Source organism: Panthera pardus, unplaced genomic scaffold (genome assembly GCF_024362965.1).
Source record: "Panthera pardus isolate Hobbes unplaced genomic scaffold, ASM2436296v1 HiC_scaffold_16, whole genome shotgun sequence".
NCBI classification, from domain to species: Eukaryota; Metazoa; Chordata; class Mammalia; order Carnivora; family Felidae; genus Panthera; species Panthera pardus.
Genome location: NW_026526721.1, coordinates 80,095,000 through 80,109,524, shown reverse-complemented (window position 1 = coordinate 80,109,524; position 14,525 = coordinate 80,095,000). Strand labels below are relative to the sequence as shown.

The 14,525-nt window shown below is 40.8% G+C and overlaps 1 protein-coding gene across 1 annotated transcript; it reads left to right on the top strand.

Annotated features, from left to right (window-relative positions):
* The first annotated feature begins 2,285 nt into the window (after nucleotides 1-2,285).
* On the top strand, nucleotides 2,286-13,768 carry FETUB (fetuin B). Its single transcript, XM_019463442.2, has 7 exons — nucleotides 2,286-2,573; nucleotides 2,910-3,023; nucleotides 4,807-4,894; nucleotides 7,047-7,210; nucleotides 7,961-8,062; nucleotides 12,060-12,143; nucleotides 13,289-13,768. The coding sequence occupies exons 1-7, from the start codon at nucleotides 2,349-2,351 to the stop codon at nucleotides 13,667-13,669; spliced, it is 1,158 nt and encodes a 385-aa protein (XP_019318987.2). The 5' UTR covers nucleotides 2,286-2,348; the 3' UTR covers nucleotides 13,670-13,768.
* Nucleotides 13,769-14,525: the final 757 nt, after the last annotated feature.

Below are 14,525 nucleotides of genomic sequence, written 5' to 3'. Positions count from 1 at the left end.
GTTTTCTGTGGTTTTTTTTTTAAATGTTTATTTTTAAAAATTTTTTAAATGTTTATTTTTAAGAGAGAGAGAGAGAGGAGGAGGACAGAGGATCTGAAGTGGGCTCTGTATTGACAGTAGAGAGCCTGATGTGGGGCTCAAACTCACAAACCATGAGATTAGGACCTGAGATGAAGTCTGATACTTAACCGACTGAGCCACCCAGGCGCCCCGAACTGTTCTATTGTTTTTTTCGTTTCCACATCATTTATTTCTGCCCTAATTCTTTATTATATATTCCCTTCCTTCTGCTGTCTTTAGGCTTTATTTGCTGTTCCTTTTCTACATCGTTTAGGTGTAAGTTCAGGTTTTTTATTTGAGATTTTTCTTGCTTCTTGATGTAAGCCTGTATTGCTGTATGCTTCCCTTTTAGGACCACTTTTGCTGCATCACAGAGGTTTTGGACCATTGTTGTTTCATTTGTTTCCATCTACTTTTTATTTCTTCTTTTATTTCCTGGTTGACCCACTCATTGTTTAGCAGCATGTTCTTTAACCTCCATGTATTTGTGGTCTTTCCAGATTTTTTCTTGTGGTCGAATTGAAGTTTTATAGTGTTGTGGTCAGAAAATCCTTCTTGATTGTCTCCTTCTGTTTAGATGATCTGTCCATTGATGTAAGTGCGGTATTAAAGTCTTCTGCTATTATTGCATTGTTATTGATTAGTTACTTTCTATTTGTTGTTAGCTGTTTTATATATTTGGGTGCTCCCATGTTACATGCATAAATATTTACAATTATTATATTTTCTTGTTGGGTTATCCCCTTTATTATTATATAGTGTCCTTCTTTGTCTCTTTGTTTTAAAGTCTTTGTTTTAAAGTCTATTTTGTCTGATGTAAGTATTGCCACTCTGGCCTCCTTTTGACACCCATCTGCATGATAGATGTTTCTTCATCCCCTCACTTCGAATCTGCAGGTGTCTTTAGGTCTAAAATAAGTTTCTTGTAGGCAGCTTACAGATGGGTCTGTTTTGTTTTGTTTGTTTTTTTTTTATATCCATTCTGTCACCCCATGTCTTTTGATTGGAGCATTTAATCCATTTATGCTCAAAGTTATTATTGATAGATATGTATTTGTTGCCATTTTATTACTTGTTCGGTGGTTGTTTCTCTGATCCTTTCTTGTCTTTTTCTCATGTCTTGCTGATTTTCTCTAGTAATATATTTGGATTTCATTCTCTTTATTCTTTGCATGTTTATTAGTGGTTTTTGGTATATGGTTACCATTATTTTGTACATAACCTCTTCTGCAAATAGTAGTCTATATTCAATTGCTGGTCATTCAAGTTTGAACCCCTTCTCTCCTCCTCACGTCTTAGGCATATGTTGTTATAGTTTATATCCTTTTTCTTGTGTGAGTCTCTTGACTGTTTTTTTTTTTTTTTGCAGGAATGTTCATTTTTACTGCTTCCATGTTTCCTATGTTTATACTGTCATTTTTGGTTTCTCCTTTTTACTCAAAGAGTCCCCTTTAATATTTCTTGCAGGGATGGTTTAATGGTCATGAACTCCTTTAGTTTTAGTTTGGGAAATTCTTTATCTCTCCTTCTATTCTGAATGATTACCTATCTCTTCTTAACCACAGTGTGTAACGAGTTTGCTTCCATACAGATCCATATCCAGAGAGGTGGGCTTGAAATATGATGCAAGAACTATTGATGTACCATTCACTTCTTTTTTTTTTCTTTGCTTAAATGCAGTATTTGTTTTAGAAAACTTAAATAAGTTTAAATAGAACACTTTCTAGCCACATCCCAAATTGCTTTAGGAATGTCACTGGTGCTTCATGTAGGTGATGTGATCTAACAAGAATGGTGAATATGGGAGGTCACGAAGGAAATCTGAACTCACTGAGTACCATTGAGATCAAACCCCGGGTTCCATACCGGGGATAACTATTAGTGTAGCCCAGAACATCAGCTGGAGGGCAGGTGCTAGGGGAGAAGGGGGAAGATGACAGTCCACATATTCTGATTCAGGTGGACCCTGGACACAAACCAGAATTCATTCATGACGTCCTACAAGCCTTGACCCAAGTATTTATTATGGCTTCTTAGGAAAAGGTTAGGAAACAAGTTTGTTTACATGACCCATGACTGTGAGGTTGCTCAGGAGTCCAAGGTTAGAAACATTGGTAAATCCCAGGCAAAGTACTGACTCAGGGAAGTCCACACTTAGAATTCAAGGAGATAAAATGGGACACTGTGTTTCAAATCTGATTACCGGTTCAAAGTGTGGTTACAAAGAGAGCACTATAAACAGCCCCGTCCCTGTAGCTCTACCCATACTGGGCCTTGTTCCCCACAGAATGGGTCTGCTCTTACCGGTGGTGCTCTGTGCACTGGCTGCATGCTGCGGGGCTAGATCTCCACCCCTGCCGCCCCTCAGATTCTGGCCTCCCATCGCCCGCAGCTGCAATGATTCAGGTATTCTGGAATTGGCAGGCTTTGCCCTGCAGGACATCAACAGGGACCGAAAGGATGGCTACGTGCTGAGCCTCAACCGAGTGAGCGACGTCCGAGAACACAGACAGGCAAGTGACAGTCCCCTGTCCAGGGCATGTGCTTGCACAAGCTGAGGAGAACAACCAGGGAGGGGGGACCCAGGGACACATATTGCCAGGTACTTTCCGAATTGGAAGCCCTGCTAAAAACGCTCCCCTCTCCTCTGCCAGGGTATGCTCCACACCCCTATTGTTATTGTGCTAATAGTTATCGTACTCTGACCCTTCTCTACTGTCCCACGGGTTGTCAAAAATCTTCACAAACATCACAGACTTTGGCTGTACCATAACAGAGACTCTTTGGCCAGTCTTTAGGGGTTTCTGCTTCACGTGGGACACAATGCATTTCTCAACCCCCTCCAACAGGTTAACAGCCTGGGATCTCTGTTCTATTTCACACTGGACGTGTTAGAGACTGACTGCCATGTACTCAGCAGGAAGGCATGGAAGGACTGTGGGGTGAGGACCCTTCATGAATCGGTAAGTGCTCGTGTCCAGGAGCTCTGGAGAAGCTAGGTGTCCTCTGAGCTGAATGAAGATTGCTCGCTATGTGCCACTCTTTAATGTTCTTCATTATAATCTCTTGGGCACAATGCCCATGTCGTTATTCCCGCGCTGTAGATCAAAGAGCATCTAATTGAAGCAGTTTCTGTGAGTCCCAGTGGGAGCCATAGCCCCAGAATTGATGTTGCCATCAAATTGTTTCCTACCTCCAAGACCCTCCTGTAGTCTCTGAGCTAGTGTTCAAATTGTGAGAAAAAAGATCAGAGATACAGTGCTGTGGACGTGGATCTAAGGAAGACTGTAGAAGCAATGGAGGGAGAGCTTCTTTGTTGGTTTTATTTTGCTTTTGTTTCAGTGAACACTGATATGAGACATGGGGCTGGGGAGAGGGAGGGTTTACAGTATGAGAGCTCCCAGAGGTGCCATGGAAGGATTTCCTGGATTCCTAGAACCTAAAGGGCCTCAGAATCCATCCTTTCAAAGGTGACTGTTGAAGAGGCTTGAAAATAACATAGCTTTTTTTTGATTCTCAATTATCCTGAGGTTATTTCCATTAACCGATATGAAACTATATTTTGAGGGCAGGACTGTGTTTGGAAGTAAAGTACTTTTCTAATCATTTAACCAAATTTGTCAAATTGCACCTATCTGATTTTGATGAGCAAAGTGTGTGTTTACCCTGTTATGAATTATATTTGTTAAGGTGACACTAGCTGCTGTAATACATGCCCTAAAATGGGTTACCTGGGTGGCTCAGTCAGTTAAACACCTGACTTCAGCTCAGGTTACAATCTCGCAGTTTGTGGGTTCGAGCCCTGCATTCGGGCTCTGTGCTGACCACTCAGAGCCTGGAGCCTGCTTCTGATTCTGTGTCTCCCTCTCTCTCTGCCCCTCTCCCACTCGTGCTCTGTCTCTCTCTCAAAAAAATGAATAAACGTTAAAAAAACTTTTTATAATACATACCCTAAAAAGTATATACCGATTCCAACGTGATAGTGGTTTATTTCTCACTCATGTAAAGTTCAAAATAGAAATTCCTGATGAAGAGGACACCCAAGTTCCTTCCACATTGTGGCTCCAGACTCTGCCACCTTCAACTTGTGGTTTCTGTGACTGCCATGGTCATCTGGATAAGGCTATGGAAAGAGAGCATGGTGGGCAGGCCACGCATGGCAGAGCTTCATGGGCCATGTGGAAATTGTTACAGCCACTTCTCACCTTCCTGTGGTTGCAACTCAATTATACACAGTCACACCTAATCTGGAAGGAGGCTGGGAGATGGGGTCCAGCTGCGTCTCAGAAGAAGGTTAAACTGTTTGTTGATTTGCTGGTGATTTCTCACACTCAAAACTGCCAAAATTGATCTTTGTTTTTCATTATTGAAAAATAAAGCATCCAGTCTAATTTGGGGGCTATGTTTTTATTATTATTTATTTATATATATTTTATTTTACTTTTATCTTCAACTTAGTTAACACACAGTGTGGTCTTGACTTCAGGAGTAGAACCCAGTGATTCATCTCTTACATATCACACGCAGTGGTCATCCCAAAAAGTGCCCTCCTTAATGTCTGTCACCCATTTAAGCCACCCTCCCCACACACCGCCTCCAGCAACCCTCAGTTTGTTCTCTGTGTTTAAGAGTCTCTTACTGTTTGCCTTCCTCTCTGTTTTGATCTTATTTTTCCTTCCCTTCTGGGAAATATTTTTAAAAGTCAGTTTTTTCTACGACGTCATAAAATGTGTTCGTCTGTTCCAGGTTTATGGTCAATGCAAAGCATTATTTTACGTTAACAGGCCAGGAAGAGTTCTCTATGTACTTGCTTACAACTGTACTCTTCGCCCAGGTAAGAGAGCCCTCTGAATTTGTTCATTTTAATAAAATATGGAAAAAGAGCATGAAATAGGGCTATGCCTAGAGTATACAGGGTTCTCCCACCCTTACTTCCTATTCATACAAAGGCCACATTCTTCTATCCAGTATTTGCCTCTCCCGTGAAGTCCAACTTGCACTGCTCCTCTTCCCACGATGAATCTTCTTAAATCACCTGCAATCACTTATTAGTGAGGACTGCATTAAACCCTGAATTTTCAGTCTGATGTAAATGGCATAATCTCTATGCAGGTCCCCAGGCTCCCTCTCTAGCTCTCTCTGCTATTATTTCCCTGACCACAACCACTCTGCACTTCTTGTAGCTGGATCCTTCACTATTTTCTGAACACACATTGCACTCTCCAATCTCCACATCTGCCTGTCCCTCCTCCTCCGCGGAGGATGCCCTTGCCTGATACCTTCTGCCCTTAGAACTTACACCCATTCTTTGCGGACCCCTGCCAATGCCACTTATTCTACCATGTTCTCTATTCAAGAAAAGAAAGCTTCTCTCCTGTTCTCATTCCTATAAAACTTGAGCCTAAGCGCTCCTGGAACACAACATACTGCCTTGATTTGAGTCTCCTATCTTACATCACATAGAACAGGTAATCCTTCTTCCTTCCTGCCAAAGCCCTCCCTGGGTTCCTATCAGGTGTAAGGAGTCCATAGTATTGTTGAATAAATGAACTGAGAATGGGGCTGAAACTAATGACATTTCAAATACGCATATGCATTTATTCTGGATCCTTCTTTGGAAAGCAAGCATCCAAGGTATGGGAAAATAGGATATGGCTACTTGTCAAACCACTATGCGCCTGTGACTCCCCGGGTGGGTCTTGTTCAAATGCAGATTCAGATTCTATAGATCTGGGGTATGGCCTGAAAGTCTGCATTTCTAACAAGCTCTAGGAGATAACAATGTTGCTGGTTCCTTTGGGAGATAAGACAACAGAGCAAATAGTTTCTTAGCCATGGTTTAAGCTTCCTGGTTGTGAAGATGAGTCTTACGTAAATAAGAGAACAGCTAACAAGGCAGATGGGAACTGAAAATGGAAGTCATAGGTGCCAGAGGTATGGGAGGTCAGGAAGTGACACATGGGGGTGGTGCCAGGAGCAACAAACTGAGGAAACTGCCTCACAATATGCCCAGATGCATGCAAATGAACACGCAATTGATCAAAACAATGCGTTTGCTCTACAAAAATAACTCCCAGAAAAGTTCTCTTACCTGACATTCATATGAGTTTTGCCACCTCCAGGTCCTCCCAATCAGAAATTCTGGCTACACCTTTAGCCTGATTATTCTATCCAGTCCACAGTGATTTGACCAATATTTGTTTGTGGCTCATTTGTATTTTTTAAAAATTTTTTAATGTTCTTATTTATTTTTGAGAGAGACAGAGCATGAGTGGGGAAGGGGCAGGGAGAGAGAGAGAGAGAGGGAGACACAGAATCCAAAGCCGATCCCAGGCTCTGAGCTGTTAGCACAGACCCCGACATGGGGCTTGAACTCACAGACTGTGAGACCATGACCTGAGCTGAAGCCGGACGCTTAACTGACTGAGCCACCCAGACTTCCCATCACTTGTATTTTCTCATCTGGGAAGGTGTGCTTCTACCTTCCATATGTCATTCACTCATCCGTTCATTCAACAAGCATTTCGTAATAAGCACTTACAATGCAATAGACCTTGTGTTAGGTGTTGGGGACTTAAAGGTGGATTAGACGTGACAGTGATGAAATCCTAACATTTTAAGACACTCAGTCTGCCTGACAGAGGCAACGATGGTGGAAGATACTAAACTAACTGGGAAAAAGGTTTTACATCAAAATAAACACATATATTATGTATTTTTGAACAAAATTCCTAGGGTAAAAACCTTTGAGGTGAAAAAAAATCTTGCTTTAATTTTTGTGAATAATGAAAGTAATACACACTCATGGCAGAAAACCCACAGTTGACAGCTTTCTTTCCAGATAATGCCTTTTCTAGTCCATCCTTGTCAAAACGATTATCTTTTTTTTTTTTTTTTCAATCTCTGTCTCTTGCGGTCGTACGATTTGTGGGATTAAAACTCACTAAGAAATTTTATTTTTCAACTTCTCTCTGTGGCGTCAACAGTTTCTCGAAGAAGTATTCACATGACGTGCCCTGACTGCCCCAGCCCCTTTAAGTTGTCAAATCCCAAGGTTCTGGAAACTGCTGCCGAGTCCCTTGCAAAATACAACAAAGAGAGCGCGTCAAAGCAATACTCTCTCTTCCAAGTCACGCGGGCTTCTGGCCAGGTGAGGTTGAAGAGCTGTTATGCCAGCAATGTGTCTCATAACACTTGCTGTCCATGCTTAAGCTGAGACATGGATATCAAGGCACTCCTTTTAGTTCGCACTGGAAAGCCTTTTCTTCATTCTCTACCTCAGTAGGCCTGATGCACAATTCAATCATGTGTCAGTTTCTGAAACTGCCATGGGATTTCCACCAGAGTCGTGGGACTGCATGTCACCTCATTCGCCTTAAGGCTAGAAGGGAAATGGATTCCTAGTCTCCTTGGCAATTCCAAGTAGGCTCACTATTGGCTGCTACGTGCGCATATTTGATTGACTGCTACGTGCGCGTATTTGATTGACCACGGACCGTTTAGCAAGTCAGTTTGTGCTGCATCTTAAGGCCCGGAGTGGATTATGAGCTCCACAGAGTAGGGAAAATGGCGGCTCATTTGTATTTGGATCATGTTGAATGAATTATATAGACAAAAAACTAAAAACAAATCTCCAGTGAGGAAAAATAATTTCACCTAAGGGAAGGTTTTTAGAGCCCTTTCAAATCCTTAAGAAGGGAAGAAAGTATGTTATGTTCTTTAAGGAACAAAATCGCAGTACTTGCTTTGATCTTGATGGGGATACAGGGTCAACAGGAGGCCTGTGTTGACAATGATGCTGAGGATGTACAGTTCCCATAAATAAAATGCTGCCAAACCCAAACCATTTCTCCATGTGGTAAGATTTGATTTTTATTTCCCAACTCTTGTCTCATACCAGTGGGTGTTTGGCTTTGCCTTCTTTGTGGAGTACTTAATCAAAGAGTCACCGTGTACCAAACAGGAGGCCAGCAGCTGTGCACTTCAGCCCCCTGACTCTGTGGTAAGTATTCCTGAACATCTTCAGAAATGACTTAGGATTTGCATTCACAAGTCATCTCTATATGTACTTATTGAGCATAAATTATTGCATGAGGTGTTACAATGCATAAGATGCTTTTCTTCCCCTCAAGGAACAATTGATAATGCTGTTTAATTCTTCTTATATGTTGCTGAATTCAGTTTACCAGTGTTTCTTACAGGATTATCATAATCATAAGAGACATTAATTTATAGTTTTCTTGTATTGTCTCTGCCTGATTTCCTAAGAGTTTAATATTGGCTTCATAGAATGAGTTGGGCAATTTTCCCTCCTCTTTGATTTTATTTTGGAACAGTTTGTGAAGGATTGGTGTTCATTCTTCTTTAAACATTCATTAGAATTCACCAGTGAAGCCATCTGGTGAATGAGCTTTTCTCTGTGAGAACTTCTTGTTTTTGTTTGATTAATAACTCAGTCTCTTTACTTGTTATAGGTCTATTCAGATTTTCTGTTTCTTCTTGAGTAAGTTTTGGTAGTCTGTGTCTTCCTAGGAATTTGTACATTTCCTCTATGTTACTTCCTTTCTCAGCATACAGGACGATGTTCATAGTATTCGCTTCTTATTTCTGAAATATTAGATTTAATATCCCCTATTTAATCCCAATTTTAGTAATTTGAGTCATTTTTTTTCTTGGTCAGTCTAGCTAAAGTTTTGTCAATTTCGTTTATCTTTTCAAAGAATCAACTTTCAGTTTCAGTTTTTGGTTTTTTTTAATCATCTAGTTCATTTATTTCCTTCCTGCTCTTTATTATGGCCTTCTTATTGCTTACTTTGGGATTAGTTCTTTTTTTTTCTAGTTTCTTAAGATGGAAAGTTATGTAAATGATTTGCTATCAATTTTTTTCTTTAAAAAATTTTTTTTCATGTTTATTCATTTTTGAGAGAGAGAGAGAGAGAGAGAGAGAGAGACAGAGAGAACGAACACGAACAGGGGAGGGGCAGAGAGAGAGGGAGACATAGAATTGGAAGCGGGTTCCAGACCCTGAGCTGTTGGCACAGAGTCCGACATGGGGCTTGAACCCACAAACCATGAGATCATGACCTAAGCAGAAGTCGGATGCATAACTGAACCAACCAGGTGTCCCTCATTTTTTTCTTTTTTAAAAATAACATTTACATCTGCAAATTTTCTTCTACACAATGTTTTAGCTGCATCTAAGTTGCGTATGTTTTGTTTTGGTTTCCATTCATCTTAAACTATTTTCTAATTTTCTTTGTGATCTCTTCTTTGACCAATTGGTTATATAGGATTATGTTGTCTAATATTTGCAAAACTCCTCAGTTTTTTCTGTTATCTACTTCTAATTTTATTCCATTGTATTTTGAGAATATATTTGATTTGATTTCAATTCTTTTAAGCTTATCGAAGTTTGTTTTATAATTTAACATAAGGTATATCCTGGAAAATGTTCCTTGCACACTTGAGGAGAGTGTATACTTTGTGCTTGTTATTAGGTGGAGCATTCTGTAATGGTTGGTTTATAGTGTTTTTCAAGTCTTCTATTTCCTCGTTGATGGTCTGCATAGTTGTTCTATCCATTATTGAAAGTGAGGTTTCCAGCCATTATTGTTGACTTGTCTTTATCTCTCTCAAATTCTGTCAGTTTTTGCTTATGTTCTTTGGGGCTTTGTTGTTAGGTACATAAATATTTATAGTTGTTGTGTCTTCCTAATAAATTGAACTTTTTAGCATTATAAAGTGTTTTTCTTTGTCTCTACTAACAATTTTTGTCTTAAAATCAATTTTGTCTGATATTTGTATAGCCATCCCAGCTCTCTTTTGGTTATTGTTCGCATTATTTTTATTTTTTTCCATCTTTTAACTTTCAACCTATGTGTGTCTTTGAATCTAAAGTGTATGTCTCAAAAGCCTCGTGTAATCAGCCAGGTGAATTTTCTCAAGGAATAATTGGGAAAACATCTTCATCCTATTCTGTAGGGTCTGTCTTTCTCACTTGTCAATAACATCTGGGGCAGATCGCATAATTTTCTGTTCATTTTCTGTAATAAGAACACTTTCACTTAGGTAATTGAGATTCACTCTGGGGTATGAATAAAATCTGTTCAATCAGTTCTGAACTAAAACTTCTATCTTCTACCCAATGCAAAGCTTTTTTTCTCTCTCTGTAGCTTCAGCCTGACTTAGAGCTTAGGACCTGATGTGAGAAAGGGGTCAGGTCTATTCTCTCAACTTTTCTTCCCCTTTCATAATCTTTTGTTTAATTCTGGCTCATCCAACTTCCAAGAAGAATGAGAGACAATAAGAGAACAAAGTACAAAGTCTTTTTTATATAGCTGAAGTTGTAGTTTTCTCTTGATCTCCATAAAGCAAGTTCCAGACCTGCTTCTCTCAGGCGATACAGGTGTGGGTTTGTACAGAGGTCCTTTCTTGGCAGGATGATGTATTCTCTAGCTGACCCCTTGGAACCACCCCTTCTCAGATTCAGCCCCCACAGGTTTTTACTATTAAATGCCCCTTCTCTGGAAGATTGTCCCTTGAGTAGGTACTTTCAAAAGAGCCCTACCTATGACATTTGCTTAGCCCATGGAACCCTCACACATTTTTACTGTTCCAAACAGTGTGAACATCCTTCTCTTTTCTCTCTGTCTCCTTACCCTACCATAGTAGGATCTTGCTTTAGCCAAGATCCTGCCTTCAGAATGCTCTGAGAGAGAAGCAGATACCAATATTCATAGCCCATATGTCCCCAAACTCTAGGGTTCACAGGTTAAGCATGCCCACAAACTCCCTCTTAGTGGTCCACTCTAGTTAGAGCACCAGGTATGACTATGAATTAGAGTAACTCAGCAAATCTTAGAGTGGGAGTGACCAGGCTCTGCTTGGTACAGGTAACTGCAGTCTCTCCAGAAGGTTCTCATAGAGCCCATCCCCTATATGGTTTGGTGATGAATTGGAGAAGGAAGAAGCTGAAGTACCATTCTCCAAGGACTTCCTACATTAATAAATTTTCCCATCTTAAGGAATTTCAAATCTTCTCTTTGCGTATTCTGGAAATGAGTGATAGAGTAATATTCAGGCAAGCCATTTAGACACATTTTAGTAAATTCCATGTGAATATTCTTAAAAGTTCTTTAGAAATCGAGGCAACATTTTATTAAAATATTCTATTTGTGCTCGAATATATGTACACTGTATGACTCTAAAATTCCTCTTCTAGGAATTTACCCAAAGGGAGTAACTAAGAATTTGTTAAGTAATGCAGAGGAATATTAGGTAGCGATTATAAAGAAAATCACAGAAGACTATTCAGTGCCATGAAAGGATTTTCACAATATATTATTAAATGACAAAAGAGAGTTATAAAATAAAATATGTAACATAATCCTGTTTATCTAGAAGAAAATATGTATGCAAAGGAAAAAAGGTCAGAAGAAACCAAATCATTGTAGGAAACAGTTAACTTCCATGCAGTCACAGGTCCTTTAATTTTCTTTTTGTTTATCCATATTCTAAATAACTATTATTACATTTATATTAAGGAAATGAAATTATTTTATTTCTAAATTTTAAAAAAGTCAAAGGAACTAAGAGGAAGTTTGTGTGAGAAGAGAAAACTCGGGTGGAACATACATAAAAGGCTACCATTACGTGAGAGATGAAAACAGGTTTTCAAAATGACTCAAGGGTAGAAGTAAGGCCAAGAGGTAGATGTTCTATAGACACAGATTTCTGCTCAATACAAAGAATTTTCTAATTGGGTTTGTTCCTCAAGAAATCCTTAGTTTCACATCACTGGAGGCGATTTAGCCTAGTTTGGGTGATTATTTGGTAAAAATGATCTAGTGAGAACTGGCTCAGAGTCTGCCCATAACATGATAAGAACATAAAACTGTTGATTGCCTGTGTGTCTACACAATCAGAAAGCTAATGGATTTCCATTTATAGTCATTGATAATCATAATACTCACAGGACATTGTGTTTTCTCTGTCTTTAGCCTGTTGGTCTTTGCAAAGGTACACTGACTGAAAGAGAATTACAAAAGTTTGTCTCCGTGACTTGTGACTTCTTTGAACCACAGGTATTTTTCAGTCTAATTGTTTGTCTTCCTGTGAAGAGAGCAGATCATCTAAATCCTATGGGCCCCTACCCCACCCTCTCCTTTTCATTTCCTAAAATCTGTGATCACCACTGTATTCAGGCTGCCCCAAGGCCACACCCTGAGGGTGGCTAAAGACCTATCACACTATTTTTTTTAGTCACAAAGAGGTCCTATACAATAAGTAAGACTCCTTCAGAAACAGGAACATCCCAGCTCAGATGGCTCAGGCTTCTGAACACTGAAATCCAGTGGATTTCTGACACTGAAATCCAGTGTCCTGAAGAGCCTTACCCTGAACTGCAGGTAGAAGTTGTTTCACTGGAAATATCCAGTCCCTTTCCAAAAGTATTTATTGAGTGTTTACTATAAGGCAGCCAGCTGTAGTTGAGAGGATGATTGACACAGGACACCTGGTCCCTGTCCTTTCTGCCACCTGCGAGCTGTGTGACCCTGGGCAAGTTCTTACCTGTCTGAGTCTTGGTTGCCTTGTGTGTAGAATGGGGTTGCAACACCCACCTCATTCAGATCCCTATGGGAAACCCTAAGAGGAATTGGAGGAACGGCCCTGTACATGGCCTGGCAATGAATAAGCAATCAATAGGATGGCTGGGGCTGTACTTACTACTGAGAGCAGAGTGGTGGCTCACCAGGGACTTGGAAGAGACCATTTAACCTCCCTGAACCACTGTTCAGCTCTGAATTTGTGAGGCTTGCAGTCAAGCTTCTGTTATCTGGTTTTGCTTTTTAATCCTGAAGTTCATCCCTCTAGCTGGTCTCCCTTTGTTTTTGTTTTTCTTAATTTTTTATTTTATTTTAGAGAGCTGTGGGGAGTAGGTGAGGGAGGGGCCAAGGGAGAGAGAGAGACAGAGACAGAGAAAGAGAATTTCAAGCAGGCTCCACTCTCAGCACTGAGCCCAATGCAGGGCTGATTCCATGACCCTGGGATCATGACCTGAGCCGAAATCAAGAGTTTGACACTCAACCAACTGAGCCACCCAGTACCCCTAGCCAGTATCTCTTTGAAACGTTCCATCAGAAAGTCCCAGAACAGCTTAGTTCCGTACCAGGTATGGCAGGAGGTTTTCCAGGGAATGTTCCCTTATTTGAAAATGTTCTTATTTCAGGTTCCTGCCCCTGGAGGAGAAAACCCTGCAGCTAACCAGGGACCTGCGGACCTCCCCACAGTGGAAGAGTCCCAGCAGAAAATCATAGCCCCTACTAACTCGCCCTCCAAAGCCGTGCCTAAAGGATCTGTCCAGTACCTCCCCGACTTGGATGATGAGAAGAAGCCTGAGGATACTCAGGAAAACAGCCCTGTTGAGGCCTTCCCTGTGCAGTTGGAGCTCACCACAGATCCCCTGGGAGAAAGTCTGGATGTTTCCTTCCTCTTCTTGGGCCCTGAGGAGAAGAAGGTGGTTGTCCTGCCATTCCCCAAGAAGGAACAACGCTCTGCTGAGTGCCCAGGACCAGCCCAGCAGGCCAACCCTCTTGTTCTCCCACCTTGAGAACCACGTAGAGTTCTCATGCCTCAGGTGAAGGCATGGTCCCCTGTAGGAGAAGTCAGATGTACAGAGTGACTCATAAAATATATCTTTTTGACTCTTCTCGGTTTCATAATGTTATCTGGAAGTGGAAATTATGAGGCTACACTCTACTTGTACACTGGGCTGCATCCCTTCTGAACCATCCAAGGCCTCATATCATGTTCAGATGCCACTGTGCCTCTCATGTCTTCAGCCTCTCCTTCTGCAATCTTACTGACTTTTACCTAAATCTCTGATACAGGGCCTGCTATACTTAGGTATGCCCTCTTCCATCTGGGCAAGAGCACACTGATTCTTTTGATCAAAATGAGATAAAAATTGAAGGGTATCAAGAAACTGGGATTCATCAGAGTTTCATTCTCCCTTTATTCCATAATTATTTCAGCAGCAAGTATTGGTCAGATATTGTCTGCATAGCCTTCGGCCTGAGGGTGGAATCTTGTTTCTTTCTTACCTGTTTGAAGTCTCCACTCCCCAGAACTCCCCAGAATAGACTCACTTACCTTCACTGTTGGAATACAGAGTCTGTGGCCTATGGCTGAGCCTGGAGGGAAGCAAACACTGCTCCAAAGATGGGAAGCTTTCTGATTCCATTAATAGTTTTGCTCAGAGTGGAAATCAAGAGCCCAACAACATTCATTCTCAATTTTTTCACTTAAGAAATAATACATGTAGGGTAGGGGTGCCTGGGTGGTTCAGTCGGTTAAGCGTCCAACTTTTGACTTCAGCTCAGGTCATGATCTCACAGTTGATGAGATCAAGTCTTGCATCAGTTTCTGCACCGACAGCACCAAGCCTGCTTGGGATTCTCTCTCTC